Source organism: Crocodylus porosus, unplaced genomic scaffold (assembly GCF_001723895.1).
Source record: "Crocodylus porosus isolate Cpor-Errol unplaced genomic scaffold, CroPor_comp1, whole genome shotgun sequence".
Lineage (NCBI taxonomy): Eukaryota > Metazoa > Chordata > Crocodylia > Crocodylidae > Crocodylus > Crocodylus porosus.
The window spans coordinates 420,845-441,824 of NW_017728934.1; the positions used below are offsets into that span (position 1 = coordinate 420,845).

General features: G+C 45.0%; 1 protein-coding gene across 3 annotated transcripts in view; it reads left to right on the forward strand.

The window, feature by feature from the left end:
* BRPF3 (bromodomain and PHD finger containing 3) overlaps nt 1-17,451 on the forward strand; it is a 30,263-nt gene extending 12,812 nt beyond the window's left edge. Inside the window, exons 8-12 of one of the 3 annotated variants that reach the window (XM_019546218.1) lie at nt 2,900-2,996; nt 6,044-6,141; nt 8,752-8,849; nt 11,594-11,748; nt 15,060-17,451. In XM_019546218.1, coding sequence (XP_019401763.1) covers nt 2,900-2,996; nt 6,044-6,141; nt 8,752-8,849; nt 11,594-11,748; nt 15,060-15,243 — 632 coding nt within the window. In that variant the 3' untranslated portion in view covers nt 15,244-17,451. Of the gene's footprint in view, nt 1-2,899; nt 2,997-6,043; nt 6,142-8,751; nt 8,913-9,123; nt 9,482-11,593; nt 11,749-15,059 lie in introns of those variants that run through there. The other 2 variants (XM_019546219.1, XM_019546220.1) reach the window with 2 other exon arrangements.
* Nucleotides 17,452-20,980: the final 3,529 nt, after the last annotated feature.

The window sequence follows — 20,980 nt, forward strand, 5'->3', positions numbered from 1 at the left end:
TAGAAAGATGCAAGGTGAAGGGCAAACATACAAATGAAAATGATTCAAAGCAAAAACAAATAGGAGGAGATAAGGCAGCAAACAAAGTCAGAGTGCCTTTGAGCTGTAGTCAGAGATATCACAGACCAGGGAGGTAATAATAACCCCTCTCAGTAAAGCTTAACTCAGCCCACACCTGGCATACTGCATTAATTTAAAGATATCTTACTGCCAGGATGATGTTAATAAATTAGAGAGGGTTACAGAAAAGTAGTCAGAGTGCTGGGATTGACTCAAAAGAAAGGTTAAAAGAGATACCTAAGAATAGCTGGCCTAAACAAAACTTAGAGCTAAGGGATACATGAACCATCTGCAAGAATTTAACAGAGGAAGGATTGCTTGAATCTGTTCTAGGTGGATAAAACTATGAGTAAGAGGATGAAGTAAGAAAAAGAGGTAAAAATGAAATGGGGTATTGGGAAGTTGACGGCTGGAATAGGGAATGATGTTTTCCTTCAGGGTCTAGGGGCTGAAGTTTTGCTTTTGTGATTTGGTTCCTTCCCCAACTTCAAACATGGCTGATTTATCCTGATGTCAGGGGAGTGACTAGTATGCAGGATTTGCATTATTGTAGGAACAGGTTGGCACAACCTGTGTTGCCAGAACCAGGTGTTTCCTAGAAGCAAGCTCCATGTGCAGTCCATGTTGACTGGTTCAGAGATGATTGTGACATTGGCAGTGACTCACCTATGCTGGGTGATCATCACCGAAGCAGAACCCTTATCCTTGTTAAAATTCAGACATCCTGGTTGGAAACGTGCGTGGCAATAGACACCTGGAGCCAAATTCAGTCCATGTGATGCCAGTGGAGTCACACCTGCTTACATCAGTTCTGAATTTTGTTTCTGGTGTCCCTGGAATGCATTTAATAGGAGACAAATTGAAAGCTCTTACTGGACCTGCCTCCACTGACCCTGCCTGTGCTCAGGAATTTTTGTCTCCTCAGCATGTCTTGTGTAAGCTGAGAGATGATCCCTCAGATGTTGTACATATGCACATATACATCTGTTGGAGACAACAGTATGTTTAAGTATCTCTGCGATGCAGGCTGTGTTTTGCAGGGCTGGTAATTTCTGTAACTTTGTACATTATCAACCTTGGCAGCGCAAGGCTTTGCCACATTAACAATAATATAACATATCGGTGTGGAACACCTGTGTAAGTCACACTGGGCTCCAGAGAGGACAAGAGGGCCAGGTTTCCTGGGGTAGCTGCTGCTGTGGGTACTTGCCAGTAGATGGCAGTGGAAGTCTGCTTACCTATACACCAGAACAGAAGCAGACACACAGCGGGTGCATCTACACGAGGTGGTTACTGCGCATTAACCCAATAACACTGCGCAGTAGCGTGGCAGTTAAAAACTGTACTAATAGCCTATTGTGCAGTGCTGTTAGGCTGATGTGCAGTAAATGTCACAAAATAACTGTGCAGGTGCTACTCTAGTTACTGCACATTTAGTTAGTACTTCATTAAGCAAGTACTAAACTAAATGCACAGCAATTAAAGCATATTAATGAATCTGTAGAGATGCCCAGTATCTGTTGCAGTATAGTTTTACCCTCATCTTCCCCAGAGGAACTGTACGCTGGATTCTAGTAAGTCATACCAGTGTGGGCCTGTATGTTGCATGTCTGCTCCAATGATTTCTCAGTCAAGGTGACACAGCAGCCTGGGGTGCTGTCGGACCCTTTTAAGGGTACCACAGGGTGCTGTGCAACTTGAGCACTGTTAAGTGTGCAAATGCCTACACATGAGTCACAGGATAAACCCAGAGAAAACATCACTTCTGGAAGGTGAAGATAGAAGGTTTTCCCTAATGTGGTTTGTAACCCAGTGAGTTACGCAAGGCAACCTAATGTTAAATTGTAAGTGTTCCACTGGATAGCGCACTCAATGGGGGTCCAGGACTCTGGGGCTTCATCAGTAACTTGCTAAGTGACTTTGAGCAAATTACTTTGTTTCTTTGTGTCTCATTTCACCCTCCTTAAAGTAGGGCAGTAACACATCATAACCTTTTAATGTATTTTGATACTGGTGGGTGAGCTCTAATATTGAAAATGCATTGGGGTCTATTCATCGGCATAGCCTACATGAGACTGAAGCTAAAACTTGTCTCTTGCCTCTGTTTCTTTTCGAATGGCACCAAAAGATAAGAGAAGAGGATTCACTTGCCTAGCCTTTCTCTGAGTGCTCAGCTAGTTTTACCCCAGACTGGGCTGCCATATGCGGCTCCCCTTACGGGGCACTGCAGCTGTACAAAGCCATTAAAACAAGAGGCTTGCCCTCATTTTCAGATTAGGGGTTAGTTAGTGAGTATATCCAGGATCCACATGTCATTCAGCAGCTTGGGCAGTGTACAGTAAATAAAGGACTTTATTTTCCCAAACGAGGTTTTTGATTGTCTGTACAAGAGGCCTTGAAAGTTACAGAGTCAATAGGCGATTTATAGAAGGAAGGAAGGGGAGGGGACAAGGATCATTCCCTCATTAACAATCAGAAACTGATAGAACAGCAGCCACGACTAGCGAGTTTGTTAGAGGACCTCCAGGCCTTCTGGAGAGTCACAACTGCATTTGGTACAGCTTAGGGAAAAATGCTGTTTTACAGCTGGCAGCTACAGCCAGGGGTGCAGAAATGGGCATGGAATCACATTATCTTGTAAAGCCTTTTTTTTTTAAAAGCAGGGAGAGGAATAATAGCCTGGCAGTATGCTACCACCCATCTGAAATGCAGAGCCTTGAGCCTTAGGGTAACTATTCCTGAGCAGGTTGTGGGATCTCTGTGCCTCCCTCTTTAAGGACCCCATGACCTTGGAGGGATGGTCCGGGCAGTTTGGCTCATCTCTCTTGTGTGTTCTCGGCAGGAGTGACCAATGGCTTTGGGAAACATGTGGAAAGCGGGTCTGACTCAGAATGCAGCTCTGGCCTTGGCAGCAGGCTGACATTTGAAGCCTGCAGGTAAGTCCTCATTTACTCAACCTCCCCCACAGTAATGATACCCACTGGTTTACTTGGCCATTCCTACTAAGACAGCTTCATTGTTTAAAATCCACCTGAAGGGTTTTTTTTTACCTTTTGTATCAATACTGGGGCTGAAAGCCAGGATGACTTTTGATCTCCATTATTAACTTTCAAGGCAGGGGTTCCAAAACAGTTCATAAGTCCCGAGAAAGTGCTTGATGTTTCAGATGAACTGATGTATATGATACTGAAGTCACTCAGTGCACACAAACATGCTTATATGCACCTCTGTGTTACCAGAAACTCAAAGCTTAGGAATTATTGGTCCTGTGCAGTTTGCCCAACCCCCAGCAGGTGATGACAAGTGTCCACCACTTACTGGCACTGCGGCCTTCCTCTTACTGTAAAAGCACAAGTAACGTATGTGACAGTAGCTTCATAGACTCATAGAAGAGTAGAGCTGGAAGCGACCTCTGGAAGTCAGCTAGTCCAACCCTCTGCCTGAGGCAGGGTCATCCCTATCCAAACCATCCCATGCAAATCCTTACTAACCTATTAACTAAAACAACACAGGCTACGCTGTCTCACAACCACAAGGGACAGCACCCTAACTTGGCACCACCCCCCCCCCCGGTTAAGCAGGGGGACAGCAGTGGCCAACGTCCTGCTGCTGTGAGGGTTGTTAAAATACACATGAGAGGTTCAAGAATACTTGGCCTCCATAATTTATTTGTATGTGTTGTGAGAGGTGGGCAGAGAATGCCTGACATGGGATGGAGAAGCAAGATTCTCTTTGATTTTAATAAACTTTTCAGTAACTTCCACATCTCATGACCCACCTCATCACCTTTGATAAGCCCGTGGGAGTTGTGACCTGGCAGCTGAGAAACACTGTACCAAGCCAGCAATCTCCAGATTTCCTGTTCAATCTTCAGGTCATACAGACCGCTGAAGGTTCAGAGGGCTGCAGGAAGGGAACCACTACATAATTCTATACTCTTTCCCCTAAGTAAATGCTTATTTAGTCTTGTAAGAGCTCGATCCTGCATAATTAGACTCCCCATGGACACTGCTTTGCATGATTGGGACTGGGGTTTTTTCCCCTTAAATTATTCTGCACTGGGACTAAGCCACAGGGGGATGTTTAGAAACCATCTCTGCTATACAGTGTCCCAAAATATTAACTGTCAAAAGATGTATGCAGTTTTGCTATTGTCGCCAAGATTTGATTTGTGCCCACCTTATAAACCTATTTACAGAGGCTTCAAATTTGGCAAAAGAAGAAATTGTTCTGGACTGAAAGTAACATAATATAATTTAACAGTAGAGCAAAATCTGAGGATTGGTACATTGGATTTAATGAAAAATCTTCAAAATGCATATTCATATGACACAAAAATATAGAAGCTAGGATTTATTAGATGCCCTTTTTATTTAAAAATAGGTTTGTTTATAGTCATGTAAGAGTGATGTTGCAGCCATGATGATTCAGAAATAACAACTAGGGTGTCCAGACTGTGGAATAAGCTGCCTCCAGAGGTGGTGCAAACGCCTACTCTGGAAATCTTCAAGAGGAGACTGAACGGGCACCTTGCTGGGGTCACCTGACCCCAATTGTCTTTCCTGCTTGGTGCAGGGGGCTGGACCCGATGATCTTCCAAAGTTCCTTCTGGCCCTTTACAAACTATGACTCTCTGAATATCCTTTGAAGAATGCCTTGCATTTGAAAGCTTGTTTAACTTTATTCCAGCTACATAGTGGGTCCAATAAAAGAAATCAATCCTAAGAAATTCTTGCCTCTCACTCTTTTAAAGGTAATTTTTTGCAGAAAGTTAGTTCATAGCATGAAATAATCCTTTAAATACACTGACAAATACTTGGAAAGGTTTGCGTTAACAGGCTCTAAAAGGTCCACATCATCATCTGAGCGGGATGAACAAGTGTTGATCAGTGTTAGTGCCAGCTGGAGTTTGTAGCAGAGAATCCTTTCCCATTCCATTTGATTTGGATCTGTCAAGACTGACTCAAAGAACACATCTGTTTAAAGCTTTAAAGGAACAAGAAGGTTTAACAGTTCAATGATCTAAGAACAGGACCAGTAGTCAGGATCTCTGCAGTAACTGTGTCTCTGCCGTTGGCAAGTCATTGAAGTCCTTTTGCCATGGTTTCTCCATCTCTGATATGAAGGAAATGAATGACATTAAGTTCACAAACGAGTGTGCAAAGTAGTTGGTTAATATTTGTAAGGTACTTCAGAGCTGAAAAGTGCTAAGTGCATATTATAATTGCAAGCAATTCAGACATACAAAATTACATTAGAGTTGTGTGACACTCATAAAACAAGGAATGAAAAATGAGCTGACATCTCATGGAAAACTTAAACATTTATTCTATTTGGGATCGTTTCTGTTTACTGGGAGGGTTTTTTTTTTCATTTTTTCAACAGCATTAAATCCACTTGCACTTAAAATAAGTGGTTACTAGGAAACTATTATAATGTCACAAATTAAGAATTTCAGCCAAAGAACGAGAAATCAGGAGTCAGTAATTGCTCAAGATGTAGGGAGCCTGCTTTCGGAAATATTCCTAGTAGTAAAGAGAAAGAATAAAGAGGGAAAATATGAGGTTAGGGTCCCATTCTTTATATACTAGAATCTTACTGAAGATAAGATGAGCTGCTCTTTCATTCTCCAGGGTCAGAACACAACTAGGCAACAACCTCTTCCCGGTTTTTGACATTAAGGTTCTTCAACATGCATTTCTTCAGTGAGTTTCTCCCTCAGGTTCAGAGCCAGATTTTCAGTGGGTGTCCAGAGCTGAACATGCCCAAATTGGGATGGCATCCAACTAGCATACATCAGAACAGATGTATTGATAAATTTTGCAGCAGCAGTTCTGCAGGTGGTGTTCCTTCTACTTTAAGACTGCAGCAGTCTTATGATTTCCCAGTATTTTCTGTGGAGCTGGGCATTCCAGTTACTTGGCTACTTTTGTAGGAAAAATGCATTTCCCCATAATGCTCTCCTTTCCATTTCTTTTAACAGTGGTTTGACTCCTCCAAAACGTAGTCGAGGGAAGCCTGCACTTTCGCGGGTTCCATTCTTGGACGGTGTGAATGGAGACTCTGATTACAGCAGCTCAGGTGAGAATGATGACTAACGGTAAAGTTCTTCGGGGAAAGCACTGTCATTTTATCCTGTGCTTAGGTGCGTGACACCATCTGCACCTTGTCCATGACTTGGGCTCCTTGCTGTTCTTGCAATACCATTAATAAACAATTATAAAAGGATTGTCCCTGAAAATGACTTCACTACTTTCAAGGTCTGTGATGGTCATTTTCTGGGCGCCATACATCAGTGTAGTTAAGCTCTGGGCTTCTAATACTCTCCAAGGCAATCCACATCTAGCTCAGTGAGGGCTGATCTTTATGGCTGGACTACAGTCTTGCTTCACCATGCTGCTGTAGTCCTGTTCTCTGCCCTGGCTCCTGTCTCAGTGAAAACCATTCTTTTCATAAGCTTGTGCACTCAGCTTGTGAGATAAGCTTGCAGTGAGGGGCTACTTCCACGGGGATTAGAAAATGTAAGGATATTTTGTATGCTGCAGCATACACTTGCAGTTTAATAGTGTCTCAATGCTTCAGGCATTCTGAATCTCACCCCCATTTCAGTTTTTATGGGCATTTTCCATATTCATTGTGATTCCCAGTAAAATCTGTGTATTGACTTTTCTCCACAAGCAAAACGCTCTCACTCTGCCTCTGAGAAATTCACTTTAATGAAAAAGCTTTCTTTCCCAAGGCCAGAAGGTATCAGATTACTTCTTCATGTCCCGAACAGATCTTTTGTAACACTCCTGACTTTGATAAAAAATAGCCACTAATATCATTCCTTCAACAAGAACCAGACATTCCCTGCAGGGATCAAACAGCCCATGAAATGTGACAGCGCAATGGCCTTCATATCTGTACTCCAACAGAAAAAAGTGCTGCCTGAAAAATGGTTCAGCTTCATTCCTGTATAGCTCTACTGACTTTGGTGTTGGTTTCAATAGAGTAACCCCTACTTACCTGCAAACTGAATCTGATCAATATTTCTGTATGTGTCATTGGGGTTCAGCTATTAGATCAGTGTAGCAGTGATCCCAGTTCCCATTAAGAGGCTATAACCTTAATTTAAAATGCAAGACAAACTATATGCGTTAACATGAATAAAGTTGGACTTTTGCCACGGGGATGTCAGACTGCATGATTTTCTACCAGTCTTTTATGTGCGTTGTTCATAATTTGTTATACTTGGGAAATTTCATGGATTAGGTGATAAAATAGCTGGACAAACCTCATGGTAAGACATGCAACAAAGCTCTGGGCCATGTGGCTGGTTAAGGAAAGCCAGATACCCTGTTGCAGCACCTGGGCAGCACAAACGCACTTTTGTCATTTCTCAGTGACAAAATATTTCCCTTTGGGCTTATGAGGGTTTTTCCCAGGTACACAGTAATTAAAAAACAGCTTTGTAATGGAGGAGGCAATATGTCATGGTTAGAGGTGGGATTGCAATGGAGAATCCTTCTCCTGACTGTTACCCATTTGCCATACAGTCTTGAGCAAATCATTTCCCTTTTCTTTGCCTCAGTTTCCCTGGGGTATAACATGATTGAACCCTTTTTAATGATCTTATCAATGTAGGATTCTCATTTCCACAGCCTGTGCCTCCAGTGTGCGCGCTGAGAGAAACTCCTGTCTCTTAAGACTTTTCACCCTTTGTAGCACCCCTAGCAAGACCTGTAGGCTCTGGACCACTGAACATGCTTTAATTGCAAGTATCTTAGAAGTGCCAGAAGATTCAGAACAGGTTTCAGAATGTAGAACAAGAAGCAAAAGCTTCCCAGTATCCTCTATTGCATGTGAAACTATCACCAATAATTTTTCTTTTTCAAAATGAAACTGTCTGAACCATGTTTCCTCACAACCCTTCTTATAGCTGGTGAAATCCACCCCTCTACAGAGCACTAGTGCTAAAGTCACGTTTTTGAAGACCTGCTTTGAAGGTCTGTGTAGTGCCTAGGTTTTGAGCTAGCTCTTAGCACAAGGGGAGCCATTGCCAATGACTTGTTTACAATGGTACCTTCGCCAAGAGCCCCGTGCTTATGGCTTCTACCTGCTACTTCGCAAATAATAATAATAAGCTTTGCACAATTGATCTTAATCATAGGTGGACACATGCTGGTGTCCAGCTTCCAGGACTTAATGGCTTATTTGTAAAGCCAGGTTGTCCAGCGAGACGGATTGAAACAGGAGGGAGAGCTTGTGTTGCACCAGACAAAGAAAGGGGAAGCTATGGGGGAGCACTACTTCCCAGACCCTCCTCCAGTCCCTCTGACTCTAACTCCTCATCCGGTGCTGTGGGAAGCAGCTTGGCATAGACCTGAGAGCAGGGACAGAGAAAGCAGCAGGGGTCCAAAAGAGTGACTTGCATTGGTTTTTGTCCTCTGTGTTACTGACGATGAAACAATACATGTGCATACATCCTCATGGCAATATGTATCCTTGAATAGGAGAAGAGTGGCTTGAACGGGTTTCTTTAAAGTTTAAAAAGGCAAGCTGAAAACACTGCTTATGCATTTTAACTACAACAATCAATCTCATCTGCATTAGCTGTTGCTGTGGTGAATGCGTAGGCTTTCTTGTCTGATTTAGGAAGCAGAGAACTGCACAAGCAGTTTTAAGTCATGTCTCTTTGTGTCTCCTTAGGCAGAAACCTCTTGATGTCCTTTGAGAGTCAGGCTGACCTGGAACCCTTGGAGCTTGTGTGGGCCAAGTGTCGAGGCTATCCGTCCTACCCTGCCTTGGTAAGTATACCTGTTGCATGGGACTAGCTTTGTGCAGCAGTCCTTATAGCAGCACTGGACCTGGTGCATCGTAGCCAGTGAGAGAAGGGACAGTTCTGCAAGCTCCTGTCATGGGTGCACTTTTCCTTTGCACAGTGAATTTCCACTTTTCTCATTGTTTCTGAGTATTGGGGAAATTACATAAATATGAATCTTGGTGCCAGGCATAGGATACCAAGCACACCCTTTCCTCCTAACATGTTCAGGGTATGAAGATTGCTATCTGTGCTGTTAGCAGCAGAGTGTGTAATTTCTAGGGCTGTCAATTAATCGCAGTTAACACACACTATTAACGCATTAATCAGTGTTCACGTTAATTTTTTTAATGTGTTAATTGTGCGTGTGGTTTTGGAGTCTGGGCTCCACTCTGCTGCCATCACCACCACCTCCGGGTTGCCCAACGGGGCAGCTGTGGCAGCACAGAGGACCTCAGGGTAGGCCTGGTGCAGGCTTTGGGCTGCTGCAGCAGAGCCGGGATGGTGCTCACAGACACAGACAAGCAGCCGCAGCTTGCACACAGCCAGGAACGCAGGCCGGCAGCGTGTAGAGCACCGTTCAGCAGGTAAGTCTGTGAGTCTGAGTTTTTAGCTGTGCAATTAAAATTGCGATTAATTGCAACTCATTTTTTTCATTGCACAGCTAATCACAATCAAATTTTTTAATTGTTTGACAGCCCTAGTAATTTCCCAAAGGCCAGGCATCTAGCACCAAAGGGAAAACACACATGCAATTAATACATTTAGTTTGCTTGCACTGTTACTGCTGTTGCCCCACTGATACCAGAGTACAGGAGAGTTTTGACAGCATATTGATGCTTACCTCTGGTTTTTATTTGCTTGCGGCCAGCAGAATTCCAATATGTGAACTTGGACTCTATGCTACAGTGTTCATAAACCAGGCGCTAGCCTAGGTAGGAGTCTAAGGTACAGTTGTTCTGCTGCCATATCCATATTGGTCAGCCAAGGCATCTCAGAGCCTTGTTTTGCTACAACCAAAGTTAAGCTGTGCCTAAACATGGTCTCTAAACTGTTACGTCACTATACACAGAACCTTATTTTTGGTTTGAAATTGAATGCAGTCTGCTGCACTGGTAAAGCATCTTATCACATTCACCCCAGCTGGCCAGCAGCTGGGCCAGATCAGTCATGAGTAAACTGCATCTTGGTGCCAAGGTCAGGAAGGGCAGAGAGTTGGGGTTGATTTTGTGTCTGCTGTTGTTTCAGTCTCTCCATGTACTTTGATGACATAAGCTCTGGACATTTAGCATTCCTGCTTTATACAGAAGGAGTAGTTACCTGGGTTTGTACATTTGCCCCAAATAACTGCATTGGGCATTTCCATAGAGCCACAGTGCTGGCATTGCCTGTCTGTACTTCTGAATTGCTGGCCTTGATCCAATACCCATATAAATCAGAAATAACTCCCAGGAAAAAGTTAGATGAGTTGCAACTGGGTAAAATTGGTGCAAGACCAGATTACACTGGTTGGATAACCTCAAACCATTTACGTATTCACTTTTGGGAAAAATCCTCCTTACACAATAATACAATGAGTTTGCACCAAAGTGTTCATTACCAAAACACATATAAATTACATTCCATGTGTAATATCAGGCTCTTCTCACAACTGCACATTCAAGTCCTTTCCCTTTTGAGATCAGCCTCCTAGCTTGCAGCTTTGATAAACCGTCTTCTAGAAAGGCGCTGAAAAGGGAGTTACTCCCTGGAGCAGAGAGGTGCATCTTGCTTACTTGCTATAGTGTACTTGAAATATCTAGCTTGGACATACCAAAAAAAAAAGGGTTGCAGATAAACTGTTCATCCCCTGCAGCCCTTCTAGGCTTCGTACTTAATCATGTGGATCAGAGCATGTGGACAGCACTGTAGTACAAATACTGAATTACAGCCATCATAATAAATATTGTCTTTTTCCTTAGTTCTCTCCAGACTTAAATCCCTCTGGGTGCATCTACACAAGATGTTTACTGCGGAGTTGCCTAATTAGATCTGCCGTAAACATCTTAGCGTCTTCACCTGCAGCGCTATTAAGGTGGAGTAAACTAATTAACTCTGCTGTAGGTTGGCATTTGTAAATACAAGTACTATCCTACGGCATAGTTTTTTACTCTGTAGTGATGCACATGTAGCCACTGATGGGGCTGGCTGAGTCACTGTGGGGGCTTCCTGCTGGCTAGTCCTACACTGGAGCACCCTCGCACCCCAGCCAGCCCCTCTGCAGCAAGTTGAGCAGGGGGGAGCAGCCCAGGGCTGGCAGGCTGACCCTTGGGTCCCCTGCCAGCCAGGGCTTCTCTGCCCTGGCTCAACATACTGCAGTCTTGGGTGCACTTTCAAACGCAGAGCCCAGGAGCAGTAAACTCTTGCACAGTATGTGCTGGAGTTTATTGCTATGTATTAATAGCACATGTAGTTGCACCTTCTGACTCCAAACAATTGGTCCTGGGCAGGTTTAGAGCCACTGGTAAGTAAAAATGCATTTCGTTTAAGGAAATCCCCACTTTTGCCATCAAAAAGCTGAACGCACTTGTGTTCACTATATCTGTTCTCCCGTTTCCTTCAGGTTCCCCTGCCGTGAGCCTTGTTGTTCAGGCAGTACTAAGCAGGACTGCTTGTAGGGTGAATTTGAAGGAGACATGGCATGGTGGAGTTTTCAGGCTAGTGATCTGTGTCCCTCATTTGTGTCCACAGATAATTGATCCTAAGATGCCACGTGAGGGCCTCCTTCACAATGGTGTCCCCATCCCCGTCCCTCCCCTTGACGTGCTGAAGCTGGGGGAGCAGAGGCAGACAGAGGCAGGAGAAAAGCTCTTCCTTGTCCTTTTCTTTGACAACAAGAGAACCTGGTGAGTAAACAGAGATGGACTGTGAGAAGGGGAATGCAAGAAGGAAGCTTCAAAAGGATCTGGGAGACAGGAGAGCGCAAAACATGCTTCTTATTAAGGCAAATTCAGAGTGGAGAATTTAAACATACAGCAGTCGGGAAAATCTCAGTGGAGGGGCCTGCCTTCCTCTCCTGTGCCTGAGTGCATGATGGTCAAGTCCCTCACTTACATCTTTAATGGCAGGGAAAGGCATTTGCATAACATCCTTCACCCAGGGTTTGCAGGATGCTTTTACAGCAGGAATACTGAAATGTATGAAGAGCTAATTTTACAGTCAAAATCAGCAGTGAATAAAAAAAATCCATTTGACTTTAAAAGCAGAAGCAAACAGAGCAGCCGTTTCTACTGCTGTGAAGAAGCTTTGCTAAAAGCTTTAAGGTAACATTTTCAAAATGTTAAGTTTATTCCTTATTTAAACACCTAAACCAGTAGCTGGGTTTTTCAGAGGTGCTGAGCTCCTGCTGCTTCCTATTTGTTTTAACCTTCAAGGCACAAATTGAGATGTAATTCAAGACATCCACGTGAAAATTTCATCCCTAGGCCTCAAAGACTTTATCAGTCTATCTCAGACAGACTAAGAACCCCCACAGATTTTGGCCTCAGTATATGACCTGGTTCATACAGCAACAAGAGACCAGTTAGATGCAAGGCACAAACCAGCAAACACCATTAGAAATAAACCATAATGTCAAGTCAGTACATGAAACAGTGTACCAATTGTAAAAATTGAGTGCTGTATTGGGAGAGGTGCGACCCTATGATGGTGCAGACAGCCCTGTTCTGAATGAGTGGACTTAATTAACCAAGACCTCCTACAAGAGAAGAGGAACCATGCGAGCAGGCAATATCCAGGTGCACCTGTGATCGTTGTTTCAGAGAGCTGACAGTGGGAATAGAGCAGACACAGAATAGACGGGGTGCATGAGGAAGCCCAAAGGAGGGAACAAATGCAGCTTTTCTTCCTCTGTTGTTCTTGACTCCTGCTCTCATTTCAAAAATGAAATGAGGTGGCAGTAGGAAAGGAACCTCTGAAACGAGGCACCTCGGTTCCATGTCAATAGGGTGTGTGTTCCTAACTTGAAAAATCGCTGCCCTTTTCTTTAGAAGGGGTTTGAATAGAGAAAGAGGTGACGGCTTGGCTGCCCAAATAGGAAGGGTATTCTGTATGTGGGGGTGGGAGTAGAAGAAAGGAAAAGGGCAGGCTGCTGATGGTGTGGGAAGGGATGAATAGTGCATTAAGGCTAGCATCACTAGTGGAGGGAGAAGGGCAGGAGACCAGATTGAATAGGGGACAAAGTGATAAGTGAAGTGTTGCTCCCTGCAACACCGCAGGCTGAGGCCAAGGGAGTGCTTCTTGGAGAGCAAGTGAAGTATTCTTAAGACTGAAGTGTCCTCTTAGAGTGGATTTCTGTACAGATGGCACCAAGGCTCAGGGATCAAAATGGATGTACTACTCATCTTGTGAAACAAGCCTCGGCATATGAAATCAACAGAAAGAATGAGAGAAAACCCATAGGCAACTGTATGTAAATGAAGTATAATAATAAAGTTACATTAATACACTAATTGACAGATTATATTTCATAAAGCATCCCTACCTATGGCAAAAATGCAGCAGTAATTACGAATACAAGAGCACTCTGTGAGATAAACACAATTTTTAACACAACAGTTACCAGTGCAGCATTAGCAAAGCGAGTGGCAGCTCTAGATAAATGAAGACTAGAGGAGCAGTATTCAAAAGGAGCATCAGAAGGGTGTTCTTTTACAGAAGGCGGAGCTGTTGCAAGGGGAACGCAAGGTGGTTGTCTAAGCCGACATGTTAGCTTAGGAGGTGCTCCTACACACAGAGACAACTGTATTAGTTACCAGGTTGCTGCTGTGACTCTAATGCTATTGACAGGGTAGATGAAGGAAGGCAACACAGGGGAAAAAGCAAGGCATGTACTGTTTTTCAGGAAGACTGAGCATGGTGTGGGCTATGTATCCTTTGAGCATTTTCCCTTGCACTGCAATGAAAATATGCTCAGGGACACATGCCTGTATTTTTTTGTTAGTAGTCTGCATTGTTTCAGCTTCCTTGATTACCAAAGCCATTTGATACAGTGCATGTTCTTCAAAAAGGCGCTAATGATTTTTAGCTGAAAATCAATGGCAGCACCGCACTTCCTGTTCCATAGTCATCAGTTTTGGAAAATCTAAATCCCAGCTTGTAATTGAAACTGCCTTCCCTATCAAAGTCAGCATTTCCTCTGCTGGGCCCACTGCTGTGAAGCAGGATCTCCGGTTTACTCTTTCAAAGTGGCATCTTAGAGCCTTGATTACCATTTACTGTAAGGCAGAAATCAGAAGACTCCTTGTAGCACTCAAGGATAATGAGATTTTTAGAGCCAAATCCTGGTGACTCCGGTGTGATTGCATCCGTGTCAGTGAAGACAGGATTTGGCCCCTGACCTTGAACACTTCTTTGAGAAGACTGGAGTTAGTTAATAGCTTAACAGACAGACTGTACATCTTTAGTGTGGATGCAGCAGTTTGCAAGGGGACATGTTAAGTGCTGGGGTCAAGCCTAATTTGGAAAACCTGCCCGTAGATCCTGTCTACCAGAAAGCTCCTCTCTTCCTGGCAGGCACCCAGGCAGCTGTGGCAGCTAGGTTAAACCTCTTGGAGTGGTGACAGGCTTTCTCGGTAACTACTTCATGGCTCTGGATCTTATTTTCCATCAGAGTCCATATCGATTCATCTGTGGAACACACTGCACGATGTACTGGCAGACCCAGGTTTCCTGGAAGATGGAGGTTGAATAGGGTTGAGCGAGGAGGCTCTGATGGTCTAGAAAGGGTTTTAGTCTTTACTTTAAGTTTTACTTTCATCCCTTTTGTTAAAACCTGAGTAGTTCAGAACATGTGGCATTCTTGGAGAGGGTGACTGGCTCATTATAAACTAACATGGGGAACATAGCTGTTCCGTGGGAGGAGTGGGGAGTCTGGTACCTGCAGTGGCTTTTGGAGGGTGTGGGGAGCCTCTGGCAATGCTGAGCTCTCTGGCTGTTTTTTGTAAGCTCAGGGCCAATTTGTGCCCCCTTTTGCATTTGTGGAATGAGGTCAGTAGACTTGGGAAATTCAGTTGGGATTCTGCAAATCCAGACATTTTTTTGCCCCATGATATGAAAGGGCTGGCAGTGTGCTTGGCCCGTGGGCACTGGCTGTTCTCTCTCGGGCACCCGCTTGCGCTCTCAGTGACAGGGGTTTTGCATTCTCTTTGGATTACAGGCAGTGGCTTCCACGTGACAAAGTTCTTCCCCTTGGAGTGGACGATACGGTGGACAAGCTAAAGATGATGGAAGGCCGAAAGACCAGCATCCGCAAGTCCGTCCAGGTGGCATATGACCGAGCCATGATCCACATGAGCCGTGTACGGGGAGACCACCCCTTTGTCACATCACATTACCTGTAGGGAGTCACAACAGCCTTCCCCTCTTTTTTAAGCCCAGTGCTTGCACCTGGCACAGGGGACCTTCCATGCACTGAATGGCAGGGGATTTCTCCCTGCCAGGAGGAGGGTGATGGGGCGGGTGCTGCGTTTGGTCATGTTCTTACGCAAGATGCACTATTCCTAGCAGTGTGAGCAGCTCCTACAAAGAGTACCCTGATATGTGCCAAAAAGCCTGCCCAGGTTCCTTCTGAATGTGTCTTGTTGAAGAGCCGGCAGGAGAGGAAATTAGGTATTAGGTTGGAGCGGAAGGAAGATGTGAGGAGGAACTGCCTTGTGAGAGCTGCACCTTGGCAGGAGCTGGGGCCAGCTCTGCAGTCGGGGAGGAGCTGCAATCTGATGGGTGGACCTCAGGCCCCATCCTCTTGGGTTTTTAGTCTTCAACCAGCCCTGAGTAATTCTCTGGAACCTAGCACCATTGTAAATAAACCGGTGTCCTTGAGTGGAACCCCAGCTGGACTCGCTTGTGCCAAATTTACAGTAACCGTCACCGGCCTTTTTATTTTCAGTTTTTTTAAAACACTGGTTGTCCCACCACATCATTCTAAGTTCATGGCCTGGTGTTACTGGCATGACTCTGATGCCTATGTATATAATCGGTTTTCCCGAGAGTTTCACCACCATTAGAAAAGACCGAGACCATATTTTGATAACCCTCCCTGGCCCCTGCACACAGATGCACAGAGCTTTAAATACAAAAAAACTAACAGAAAAAAGACCCAATCTTTTAGGGTTTTGTGCATTTCCTAGAAGATTATTCAATAGTTTGATGTTTTAATTCTAATTTTTGTGGCTTTATAATTACTCCAAGAACATTTCCAGTTGCATCCTAACGCAGTATCATGTCTGGACAAAATACTTGTTTTTAACCGAATTGTGGAAGCACCTAATCAGCTGAAACGGCTTTATGGACATTAAGGTTGATCAGGGTAAGAGGAAGACATGACTGCTGTGTCCTTTTACGCACAGTCAGTTTAGAACAACTCATTTGTGTGTCAGCTACCAGTTGCTTTGTCCCCGTTTTTTCTACTGATGGTCCCTTCGAAGTTTTCTTTTAGTTTGGTTTGGATGGACTTAATTAAAGCTGCGACTGGATTCCTGCTTACCAGAGCACATTACCATTTTGCCTTTTCACTTTCAACCCTTCTCTACTCTGCGGGTCTCCAGCATCATGATCCACTAAGATTCCACCCAGCTCTGCAGATAACCCCGTTTCCCTTCTTTTGTATTGCAAGAACTGGGACAGCTGACGTTTGAAAACCGATGACAATACCTTTCTTTTTTATTAGCCAGGGACTCTTTGATTTCTCCTACCTGTTCTGTTGTGTTGCTTTTTTTTTTTTCCTTTAAATTTTAAGAACCAAAGGTGCAGAGCAAGATTGTATCATCATTTTGCTTTTTAACTCAATATTTTTTTATTATTTTAACTTTTTCATACTAAAGAGAATGTGGGGACAAAAGAATAATAAATAAATAGGGGAATAATCACTGCCATTTCTACTTGGTCTACTTTTTTAAAATACCACTTCTTATACATTGGGACATAGAACCACACTTTAGGGAAGATACCTGTAACATATAAAGATGGGGTATAGGATTTTGTAAAAATAATAATAATAATAATAATAATAATAGTAATAATAATAATGCCTAAGGAGTGTGGATAGGGAAAGAAGATGTGTACATAGTTGTAAAATACTGTTCTAAATTATTCAGGCCTATAGTCACCATTCTTGAAGTCCTCAGTTGTGTTGCTGGGTCTTTTGTATGCACAGTGTAATTTATTTAAAGGAACACACACTTTTTTCCAGGTAGTAGCTCAGCTGTGGACTTGTGACCTGTGTATAACTGTTTTAAGATTTGGGGATTTTTTTTTTCCTTTTTTTTTTGTTTTTTTTTTAAATGACATTTTAGAATTTGGATTGGCTAATATCCTGCTGTTGCTACGGGACCTAAACGTTACTGTCAGTCTGCTGTAAAGCACAGATCGCTCTATTTATTGTAGAAAGTGAGTTTATTTGCTTTCTAGAACTGTTTATATCAGATGGTATAAGAGAGGTAATAAGAAAATCTATGCTTGTAAAGAAAAAAAATGCTAATTTTACCTACTATAATCTGACTGTCTGAGACTATATTTTCTCTCTGAGAAATAAATGTTCTAATGTAAAATCCTGTGGTTGCGTTGTCCTTGTGTTCAAGTGGGTAAAATATTTTTTCCTACCTCTGACAGCCTGTTGGAATGAGAAGCCAGATAATACCGCATATAAAGACTATTCTCTTGCCTGTTCTACTTTCCCTTCCCAGTGACAGGATCCAGGCATGAATGGCCCAAGCTAGGCTTAGAAAAAACTTCCACTCAAAAGACAGGTCAGCCTCCCATAGGAATAAATAAGTTGACCTGGTGTCTGGAGGGGACCTAGAAAAATTTCCGCTGGGTGAGCACACGTCTCCTTCATGACACAAGGGCACAGTTTTTATCTTCCGCCTGAACAGCAACTGCTTGGTCCTTCCTGGAGCCTTGCATTTACGATGTCTTAACTTTGATCCTTCTTATTACAGTAGGATGAATGGCTCCCAGAGGAATGTCATGCAGAAGCCAATGAATACAGTCCTGCAGAGAGAACTCTTTCATCAAGACCGACGTTCGTTCTAGGCATCACCAAAGCCCTTTTGAAACCCCCGTGGGGCCCTGGTCTTGCAAATCCTTGTCACCTTCACCAGACCTCAGCACGCACATACAGAGACTTGTGCCTAGAGGAGTAGCTCAGGGTGTGAGGGATGAAGAGTGGCCATGCACTGACCCTCAACATAGCAGGGACTTTCACCCATGACAGACCCCTTGGGCCAGTGTGTCTGCTTCCAGAGCTATTGTGAGGCTGCCTTAATTCACCTGCTTTTCTTAGCTCTGGGATGGTGGCTGTCATTCTGGCCTGATTGCTCTTGATTAAGAACACTACTGCAAAACCTGTGACAGCACTGAAGTTAATCCAGTCATATTTCAGGTGAAATCTCACCTGTCGCTAGTTGTGGGGGGAGATTTGTCTGGGTCTGAATCTCATTTTGCTTCTACCAGGGCAAAGTAGAAGGGATCCCACTGTCTTCTGTGGACTCACCCTAGTATAGGGTTTGTGCCAAATGAGAATGACAAGCTAGAGCTGTGATTCTCAACCAGGGTGCCGCAAGATCCTTTGAAGGGTGCTACAAGATGCCACCCAATAGTAGCTCTGTTTGTGCAAACACGTACACAATGCCAAAGGTAAACCCAGAGATTTCAAATGGGAAACTAGAGCGTCGGAACCCCTTGTACCATGCACAGGGAGAGTGAAGGTCATCAGAATGGGGCTCCCAACCGCCAGCCCACAGAGCAAGGAGCCATCTGGTAGGAAACACTAAGGAAGGGTATGTCTTAAACCCTGCCCTCCTCAGGGACTAAGGTGCCCAATTCTGCAGGGAGCTGCCTATGTTAAACCGGTATTCACAGCCAAAAAAACTCTCCTGGACTCAGCGCCTAAATCATCCCGTTTAAATATGGAGGGGGCGTCCTTGGACTGGTCCCGGTGTCCTTTCATGCAGGAGTTCAGAGATAGGAGCATTGGCCCTGATGTCAGGGACTGGAGATCTAGTCCGTCTTTAGCCGGAGGGGTGCAAACTTGCGTGTTCCTCTCCCAGAGGCTGCCCAGAGGCTGGTCTGGTGTGTGGGACTCTCCACCCATTCTGCTGAAGCTAGGCCCCTTTGCAGAAAAAGATTTGGAGAGAGGGACTGTGACTTTAGTGCAGAGAAAGGGGGCTGAGTTACTGATCTGTGCCTTATGGACTGCTTCTGCCTTTTTTGCATTAGCTCCTTGGCTAGTGCACAGAAAGAGGCTGCTGAGCAGGGGTGGGAACTGGGGTCTCTCATGTGAGCGTCCTTGTTGAGCTGCTGGGTCTTGCTCCCTCTCTCTGACTCTTGAATCCTTTGCTGCCTAGTGGCACTGGCTCTGCAGAAAAAACGGGAGACTGTGCTCAGCCAGATGAGGTGAGGTTACCGCTGTAGGAGGGGAGGGATGTGGTTTTCAGTGTTCTCAGTCTAAAAGGGCCTAGAATCCAGGTCTCCCACATCCAGGTGGGTTTCTAACCCCAGAGTCATTGGTATAAAGGGGGCATTATTTTTAAATGGAAGTGGCTGTGGCTGTGGCTGCTGTGCCTTGTGCAACTCCTGCATGCGGCATGTGCTCGGCCTGCTCTGACCTTGCCTATCGGAGGCCTCGCAGGCTCAGGTGTGAGGTAGGCACCAAGACGGCGGCTGGCCTGGGCAGGCGCAGAGCAGGACTTTGGGTGCCAAGGGACCCTGCTTGATGCAAACCTCAGGCACTGACAGACATGCACCTTCAGGGTGAGCTGAAGGTTGAGGGTCTCACTCATGAATTTAGACACCTAAATCCCACTTAAGACCCATTTCCACAGCCTTAGCCCTTACGTTCCCATCTCCTGAAATGCCAGGCAGTGGGTGATGTGATCTGCCAGCAGAGGGAGGCAAGGACCAAACAAGACATGCCGTTGGGCCGGCGGAGAGTTTCTGACCCGCTCAGTCTATATCAGTCCTTTTCCATTTGACACTTTTGCTTGTTTTTTTCCTAATCCCCAACAGTGTCTCGGTAACGTGACCTTTCCTGTCTCTCCACGCAGATGGGTTTTTCTCTTGCATCTTGTTTAATGCAGCATCCCTTCTCTGTGGTCCTGACAATGTGTGTCAGTGGTACCTTGCGGCCCTGCAGCACACAGGGAGGGAAGGAGCGTGGTGACGCGGTCGGTGTGCTGACTCCAAGGCCATCAGGCGGCTGGTGGGAGGTCAAAAGTTTTACCTTCTAGGTGGGTAATGAGCAACCGTCGCTTATCTGGCGGCTGTCTGTTGGCCTGTGCGATGTGAGCTGTTGCTCTCAGACCAGTTCCTAGTCGGCATGGTACAAACCAGCCAATTCCAGCCTGGAGGGTCCCAGCAGAGAGACCAAAGCCTGGAAGAGCTCTAGGGACTGAACTCCCTTTGCATTCGTCAGGATGGATGCCCCCAGCCCGGGCTCCTGGCACAGCAAGGGGGAGTTCCCAGGCTCTGTGCTATTTTGCTCCTCGGAGGCTGATGTCCTCTGTAAGTCTTGCCTTTCGACTGCATCTCTCACACGCTCGTGGAGCTGTGCTGCTTCTATCAGTGGTTGGGCCGTGGCCACAGACTACATCGGGGAGGAAGCTTGGTGACCCCTGCCCAGACCAAACTGTGGTCTCCTGGTGGAAGCTCCCTCTTAGCCAAGTGACAAGGGGCATGCAGTCCTGATCTGGCCTGTTCCAACCAAGACCACCCCCCTTGCACACGGGGGGCAGAGGGCCATGTGTGCTGCCTGCTCTGAGCAGGCCATCATCCAATAAAGCCATCCAATCAAAGGAAATCTTCTGCCTGATCACCATGAGCTTGGGATTGGGCCCTTACTCCCTGACTGTGAATCCAGCCTTCAAGTGCTTAAAATAGCTCCATCTCCAGCTGATCTGAAGATTATAAACTTTGCAGAAAGACGCATGGAAAAAACCCCTCACCCCAGCCTTGTGGCTCTTCTCCTCCCCTGGCTCGCGCTGAGGCAGTACCTGGCATTTGCCCATAGTGTCTTGCTTTGAACCTTTGCTGGTCTCTGCTTCCCACCTTCCTGAAATGTGCTTTTTTGGGTGGTTCAGATGG